General features: G+C 48.7%; 1 protein-coding gene across 4 annotated transcripts in view; it reads right to left on the reverse strand.

Annotated features, from left to right (window-relative positions):
• The window catches only part of RPTOR (regulatory associated protein of MTOR complex 1), a 102,392-nt gene that overhangs the window by 72,245 nt on the left and 21,588 nt on the right, over window positions 1-8,559 (reverse strand). For all 4 annotated transcript variants that reach the window (XM_042025565.1, XM_042025564.1, XM_042025568.1 and 1 more), the window contains exon 4: window positions 2,027-2,185. In XM_042025565.1, the coding sequence (XP_041881499.1) occupies window positions 2,027-2,185 (159 nt within the window). The remainder of the gene's footprint in view (window positions 1-2,026; window positions 2,186-8,559) is intronic.

Consider the following 8,559-nt stretch of genomic DNA (forward strand, 5'->3'; position numbering starts at 1 on the left):
AAAACCAACAAAGCTGCCTTCAACAGAGTGAAGTACCCACAGTTCCTTTTCTGTAAATAGGAAGGATCTTGTTCCTTGTCTTCCATCTTAACGCCCCCAAATAACTGGAGGCAAGAGGATAAAAATCAGCCATTTAAAACCAGCTATGAGGAGCCAATCCTGAACTAAGTGAGCTGAAAATATAAACCACAGATCTCTGCCTGCAAAGAGTCACCACCAAATACCCAGTGGCTGCCAGCAAGATCCTTCTCAGCTGCAGGCAGAGGGCAACCTGGTGTTCCTCCAGTCCTGAGCTCGGCCCAAAATCCTCAGGAAAAGCTGTGATGTTCCTATTAACATCAGCAGGATGATGGATGGGATCGTAACTCTCATTTAAATTCAAGAGACTTAAAATAGCTGTAATAAAACCAGTAAACTTTTTACAAAAATCAAATTTTCAAGGACACGTATCAGCATCGATAAAGACAGGAGGGATCATAAACCATGTGTTACATAAGGTAGGGAGGGTAAGGCATTTCCAAACCCAGCTTTGCCCATATATAACAGTTTGGGTCGTTTCATTAAAATTAATAGGAAAAATTGTTGATAAAAGCCAAAGTTTTAGGGAGGTGGGTGCAGTTTAGGGAGCTGCAAATCACTGCAGGGTGGAATGAGGCACGAACAGCTCGTCCTCAGCACAGCCCTTTCTTAAGGTCACCACTCACGTGGAGCACATTCCAACCCCAGGAAGTTCCACATAAAAAACCTGCTCTGACACATCTCATCACTGACATTTTATGGGCAGGCATTGTTTTACCTTTGTATTTCTACTGCATCTTGCTCCAGCTAAGATTGGATTATAGCTCTGATTAATATTGTGGTATTTGCAACCAGAAGAACTTTATGTTCCAACTCTACCGGGGGGGTCACATAAAACATCACATTTGCTAATGATATGTAAATGAGGCGGTTTGAAGCAAGAAGGGGTGTTAAAGCAGAGCTCTGCAGCACACTTGCTCAGGGTGATGCTTTGATGCAGCTGCCACGCTGGGCTGGACGCACGGTTTGTTCCCTGGCTTGCGCTTGGAGGAGAAGTCCCTGCTCCAGCACCGCTCCCACCACCCCTCTGTGCCTCCTCAGGGACATGACACAAAGACAGCTCACCTGGAGACTGCTTGTGAGCACATTTCATCCCCAATTGTTTAGTGAACAACTCAGAGGTATTTAAAAAAAAAAGCAGACCTTCAGAATTTGCAGAGAAGCTCCTTAAAATGCCAGAATAAACATGTCTGAAGTTGGGGGATGTTGATTTTTTATCTTTTTGAAACCACATTGAGATTTTCTCTGGAAACAGTAACTTAACTAGAACATTGCTCCTTACTAATACAGCAGCACTCACAATAAATACATGAAAAATGTTATTGCAGCCTCAACATGTGGCAAAAGGCCAGAAAATGCCAAATGAACCAGTTCCCTGGGACTGTCTCGATTCTCTCTTGGTATGGCCACACTGGACAGTGAGTCAGGGCAGGAACCTACAGTAAATCAGGCACAATTCCGAGTTTCAACGTTCCCTTTCCATCTCTGTGCCAGTAATTTATCACTTCAGTGCACTGGAGAGAAGCCCCTTGTGCCCCACAGGGCAGGGACAGCCTGTGTGGCCACACAGCCTCAAGAATACAAAGGAAGCAAACTGGGAACCAAACACCTGTGAATATGTCCCAAACCTGGAAAAGTGATGGGAAAATGTGTTCAAACTGAGAGCTACGTATCGGGAAGGAATTCTTCCTGTGAGGGTGGGCAGGCCCTGGCACAGGGTGCCCAGAGCAGCTGTGGCTGCCCCTGGATCCCTGGCATGTCCAAGGCCAGGCTGGACATTGGGGCTTGGAGCAGCCTGGGACAGTGGGAGGTGTCCCTGCCATGGCAGGGGTGGCACTGGATGGGCTTTGAGGTCCCTCCAACCCAAAGCAGCCTGTGACTCCACAACTCCAAAACCCAGCTGTGCTCTACCAGAAGCCTTCAGTGCCGTGCTGAGCCGCAGACCCACCTTGTTGAAGACCCAGATCTCGCCGTTGACAGTGGGCCGGGGCACGCCGTGCCCGTTGTAGTGGAACAGCACGCGCTCCTCCTTGGCGTTGCGGCGCAGGGACGTGCACAGCTTCTTCACCTCGTCCACCGTGGGGTCCAGGCTCTGCTTGTACCTGGCCTGGGACACAGCACGGCACAGAGTCATTGCACACAGCCTGTCCCACGGGTGCTGGATGGAAACTGGCTGCTTTGGGAAAAGGGAACACCAAACGTCGACAGTGGGGCTGAACAGACAAAGCGTGTCTGTGGGACTGTCACACACACACCAACAGCACAGGTTGGAGGGAGTTCAGCACAGCTCCCAGCTCCCACCCAGCTCACTCACTTCTAAATTATTAATATTCAAAAAGCCTTAGGAAGGTGAAATCTGTTTAAACATTAGCCAGCCTCAAAAGTAACCCCTCATTTAATCCTCCAATTCAGACCTCTACACCTCCAACTGAACAAATTCCCTCTTTTGAAGAGAGAAAATTGTATAGATCGACACCATTCTCGAGACAAAAGGACACAAAAGGCCCAGGCATTGGACATTCACACAGTTGGGTACAAAGGGGGGAAAGTGATGGAGAACCCTTGGAAACTGCACATTGCCTTGGGAAAAACTGCTGCATTCCCCCAGCTGTGGCTGTGGACACCACGTTACCCTTCCCACGAGCACCGAACTCAGAGCACATTGGAGGATGGAGGAAAAATCAAACTGGCAAAAGCCCTGATGATTCAAACCCATTTTAACTTGGCTGAGTTCAAGACACCCAGGTAGGAGCTGGTTTGTCACGCTCAAAAGTGCATTTTTTTGAAGTAAGGCCAAATAATAACAGAAAGTCTTTCAACTGCCCTTTGAAAGACAAAAGCCTGGTTCTTTCTCTCTTCTCCAGAGCTGCAGAAACTGAAACCCCAGAATCACAATAAAAACCTCCAATGTGATGTACTGAAACAAAGACCCAAGTTTAAGAGCAGGACAAACACACCTCTACAAAACCTGCCATTGGGAGCCTGTTTACAAACCAAACCAGGGCCAAAGTTTGGGATTTTTAGGTTTTTCTCTATGGCAGCCAAAGATAAAAAAGTCTTAAAATGTCACAGTAAAAGAGGATGAAGGACTTATATTGTTTATCTGAGAAGCCTGAAGAGCAGATACAGTGCTGCTCAATTAACAATCAGAGTCTCCAGCCAGCAGGAGAGGGAACAATGAACGGCAGCATTTAGTGATGGCAGCACCCAAGAAAAGCAAGCAAAAGGAGGAAAAATATGAAGCAAGAAGCGGTGATGTGACACCCTCATCCTTTCTGGGAACCTCAGCACTCAGGAAAGCCAAGAGGCTGCATTAATCTTCCCACAGATCCCCCACCTCCTCCTCTCTCCACTCAGGGTAGTGATGAAGACACTGATTTGCAAAAATGTGCCCCTTAAATCCCAGCCTGGCTGCTGGCAGCCTCACCAGTCACCCAAACCGGAGTGCTGGGGAATTTCAGCTTTTTTCCACGGGAGAACAGGCTCATTCCATCCCTCCTCACGTCCCTGGAGCATCAATATTAAACACAGCTTGCAGTTAATGGAGGTGGATTCAGACTCTAAAACTAAAGTCTGTAGATCTCAATTTCCAAACTGCAAACAGATCATTTGGGCCTGGAGAAACACGAGGACAAGGAGCATGGAAAGGAGGGGAGGGAGCCTGTGAATAAAGCACAGTCTGAGTCCTCCTGCCAGCTCAGGACTCAGGTGGGTTTTAGGTATGACAAGAACCAGGTATGTGAGTAACACCTCAGCCCAGGTGCTGCTTTTTTGGTCTTTTTCTTTCCTCCCATCATTATTCCTTTACCTTCCCTGTCAAGGTGCTGATTCCTTCCCCTCCAGTTCCCAGCAGCAGCTTTCCAGCACTAATGAGTGCAAAAGGTAACAGAGCCCAACCAAAACCCGACAGCTCTGTGGGGCTTAACCTCAGCAGCTCCCGTTGTACCACACACACCCCCCCACACTTTGGGCTGTTTTCCCCCGTTTTTATGAGCCATTGCCCAGCTCCCGAGCGCTGCTGGCCCTGACCACCACGCTGCCCTCCCTGCCTTCCATCAGGTGCTGGTGGCAGGTATTTCCTGCCGTTTGGCAAGGAGCCTGTGCCTCCTGCTGCAATTACAGACAGGACACTCCAGCCTTCAGCTGGGTGATGCATCGGGAGCAGCAGAGCTGTCACAGCCCGGCCGGAGCGCCCTGACGGGCAGGCAGGGAGGTGCTGACAGGGATGGCAGCTGCCCTTCCGTGGGAATGTGATTTCCTGATCACCTCCTGTCTCACTGAACAGCTCCTGTCAAACACAATAACGTGGTGGCCTCATCCAGGACATTCTCATTATTCTGCTCACACAGGCAAAGTTAAAAGTTTTGCTTGTTTATTGCCACACTTCTGTGGAACACTCACTGGTTTATCCAAGCTTGTCACTTGTGACAGTTAGGATGTTCATTTTTAAGACATTTCACCGTTCAGTGTTGAAACTGCAGGACTGATAAAACACTATATTGATAAATTTGTGTGAGTTTCAGTAGAAAGAAGTTCTGACACCCAAACCAGGAAAAGAAACCAGTTTGGGGGTGGCACAAAGTGCTTTTATGTGGACATTACCCCTGTTTAATGCTGAAATGGGAAGTGAGATGGTGCCACTCCGAAGCCGTGGTGCTGATCATCCCCTGATGTCCCCACACAGAACGACCTCCCAAATTACTGTCCATTTGTTTCACAAGGGATTTACTTCTTTCAAAGGAAAAATGAACCACCCAGGCGTTCCCTGCTTAGCAGGGCACAGCAGTGACCTCTCCAACACGAGTCTGTCCAGAGGGGAAAAAACCCGTTCAGTGGATTCATCAGCTCCTACCCCACTGGAACATCAGGATGCACTGGCTGCAGAAATTCCCACAGTCCTTGGATTTTGAGCTTAAATTAACGGCTCTGCTTTGGAAACTTCACCTAATTACAGGTTTTCCTTTAATTTTTAATGGGGCCAAGACACACGTCCAACCCTGAGGAGGAGCCCCAGGCAGAGGCCCCTCTCCTGAGGAGCCGGGGCTGCAGCAGCTCCGTGGCTGTGCCAAAGGGCTTTGCTGTCACCTGAGACACCAGAACTGGCTTGTTATCACCTCCCAAACTCAGCTCTGCTCACCCTGCCAGCTGCTGAGTCCAGGAAACTCAGCTCAGGACCAGGTCCCGTGAAAAGGAAGGAATGCAGAGTGCCAGAGGTGACAGTGTGAGAACAGGGGACTGAAGTTGCTGATGTTGCTCAACTCTCAGTGGCAATGGAAAGTTCTGGAAGCCAGGCCAGGCTCCCATCGACACTGGCACGGCCCAGCCCAGCAGGCAAGAGGCTCTTTCGTCAGGGAGATGGATTTCTTCCCCTTGAGACAATATGAGGATAAACCTATTTTCTCATCAAAGCTATAAAACTCCAGTCTTCCTCTTTCATTTTCCTGCAGCCCAAGACCTGAGTCTTTGTTCCAGAAAGACTCCACAAGACTCAGACCACAGCGTGTGTGTGATTCCACGCCAAAACCCCAACCCCCGGCGCAGCAGATACAAAGTGTATGAAAAATGTATGACAAATGTCTCTGCTGGCATCCAGAGCCTGTGCTCTTCACAAGGTATAACATCATCCTCTTCTCATTCAGCAGAACAAATCCTGAAGTCACTCCCCTTTTATCCCTAAGATACCTTACTGAATGTGTTCCAAATTTATCCACAGAAGAAACTACTCCAACATTCAGTATTTTATACTGAAACTGCCTTTTACACCTCCTTGCAGAAGAAGGATGCTCCTACCCAGAATCTATAATGAGATATAAAAGCTTTATTTGGCTGAAGATAGGGTTTTTTTAAACAGCTTCTGGGTGACAAAGAATCCCAAATGCAAATGGCACACACAAGGCACTGCATGTGGTGAGATTCTGTGGTGGGTACAATAAATAAAATAGAGTCACTACAGCTGCAGTGCTTGAGGTCCAAATGCTCCCTCTTGAACTGCCCAGAGCAGCTGGGGCTGCCCCATCCCTGGAAGTGTCCAAGGCCAGGTTGGAGCACTCTGGTTCACTGGAAAGGGCTGGGACTGGATGGTCTGTAAGGTCCCCTCCAACCCAAACCATTCCATGATTTCATACCTGCAGGACATGGACAATCCACTGGACTGGAAGGTTTCCTGTCCTGCAGAACCTCGGAAAGCAGGGCAGGGCAGGATTTCCTGGAGGAACCCAGTCCCACCCCAGTGATCCCAATGCAGAATCCATCACCTCCACATCCTGGGCCGTCCAGCCCGTGGCAAAGCCTCCCCACGGTGGATCCCAAATGCTGAGAGGCAGCGAGTGCTGCTCTGCCCTCATCCTTAGCAACACTTTATCCTCACACAGCCAAATCCCAAGGACCATTCCAGGGTGCGGCTGCCACTTGGAGCAGATTTGAATCCCGGTTTCCAAATGCAGAGAAGACGCTAAACCTGTGACGCTGCCATGCACGCAGCCAGCCTACTTCACATGATTTAATTAAAAGGAATCAAAGCAAGCTAATTATTCCAAGAGAGGGGTTTTTGGAACAATGCCCAAATTGGAAAAACTGAAATACAAAGAAGCCTGACAAAGAAGTAAGTGGTTAAAACCCAAGAGGAATGCCACCAGCAGCTTCCAGGGCCAAGGGTGGGCAGGTTCCACACCACCTCTCCTGGCTGTGTGTCTGGAGCCCAGCACACAAACCCATCCCTGCTGCTCAGGGCTCCAGCTCGCTGCTCACCATCCCTGGTGCTCCACATGCCACACCAATGCCATGGATAAAACCACCCCAGACAGAGATGTTTCTCAGATGCTTGGAACACTAAAAATCCTGGATTAAGTTTTCCTTTAAGAGAAGAGCATAAAATTGAATTAATTCATATTCCACTTTTCCGGAGGCAGCTGCCAGTTTGATGCAACGTGTTCCTGAGAGTGTCTGGAACAAACGGGGGCTCAGACACATAAAACAGGCACATGTATGTCAAAGATTCACAGCCAGGGTGAACATGTGGTGCCACACAGCAAAGCAACACCACTGTATTTTACTTTTTAAATCTCCTGAACACACTGGAGCATCTAAACAACAAACAGGAACACGGCCAAAAAAAAAAAAAGGAAAATCGAGAATAGGATCAGACAATTTCAGCAAGCTGAGAAGCCCAGAGCTGGTGCAGCCATCCCCAACCCCTGTGGGTGACACAGAGCGAGACCCCCCCCCCAGTTCCCACAGCCCCATCCCATCTCCGGGAACCAAAAAGTATAAACTAAATTAAGTATTGAATTACTGAACATCACCTGTAGATGTTAAATCCCTTTGAAACCACCTGGGTACCAGGAAAGGGGAAAGCAGGAAGAATGACATCAGTGTTTAAAGGAATCCAGAGGAAATCCAGGATGAGCTCTGTGCTGGGCATGTTGGTGGACTAATAATACACAAACAGAACCATGAACATCCACTTTGGGGAAGAGCCCATTCAGCATCTCTAATGAGAAGCCAGACTTCTCAAATCAAACCCTTATCTTGTAGAGTTTTCTAAAGAAATCAAAGAGCACGGAGATGAGAGGAAGTATCTTTTTGATATAAGCCCATTTGGATTCCCAGAGGATATTCAGCAAGATCTCAACACAGATTTGGAGGAAAGCCCATATACAAAGACTTGCTGATAAAACAGGCAGGTGGGGGAGAATCCCTAATTTTGTCCATGGAGGGAAGTCTCTGGGAAGCTCCAAGAGGATCTGTTATGCAGCCTGGCTCATCCAGCACATCAACAAACACTCCTGACAGGGAGGGGCAGGAACACTCTGCCTGCTGCTGGCAGAGGCGATCCAGAGGCACTGCAGGCAGACCTTGCCACGGGCAGGGCTCAGCAGAGCTCTGGAAGAGGATTTTCACCACCAGTTGTTTTATACTCACTGATTTCTTTTCCATAACTCCATTACTACAGACTTCTCCCAGTGTTCTGTCTCCATGTGATGCCAGGCTGGCCTGTTTCCAGGCCTGCTGAGGGGGAAGCTGTTCTAGTGAAAAACTACAGACTTCACTCACAAACAAAAATACTTTGTTCTTTGGTTCATCCAAAACGGTGATTAATAACCCAACCCTGCAATTCACTGTGATTTCATTTTAATACTGACTAAACCACAGCTCTTTTCTTGCATCAAAGGAAGATTTAGGATCCTGCATTTACACTGGCTTTGGAGACACATCAAAGGACAGACAGATTTAGAACTGCACATGAACATTTTTGGGTTTGCACAATTCCACAATAAACATCCCCCCCTCCAGGACACAGCAGTGCCAGGACAGGGCTGTCCCCCCCAGGACACAGCGGTGCCAGGACAGGGCTGTCCCCTCCAGGACAGAGCAGTGCCAGGACAGGGCTGTCCCCCTCCCTAGGACACAGCAGTGCCAGGACAGGGCTGTCCCACCCAGGACACAGCAGTGCCAGGACAGGGCTGTCCCTCCCCAGGACAC

Source organism: Corvus kubaryi, unplaced genomic scaffold (genome assembly GCF_017639235.1).
Source record: "Corvus kubaryi isolate FWS band 111438036 unplaced genomic scaffold, C.kubaryi_AGA036_p1.0 37272, whole genome shotgun sequence".
In the NCBI taxonomy this organism is placed as follows: domain Eukaryota; kingdom Metazoa; phylum Chordata; class Aves; order Passeriformes; family Corvidae; genus Corvus; species Corvus kubaryi.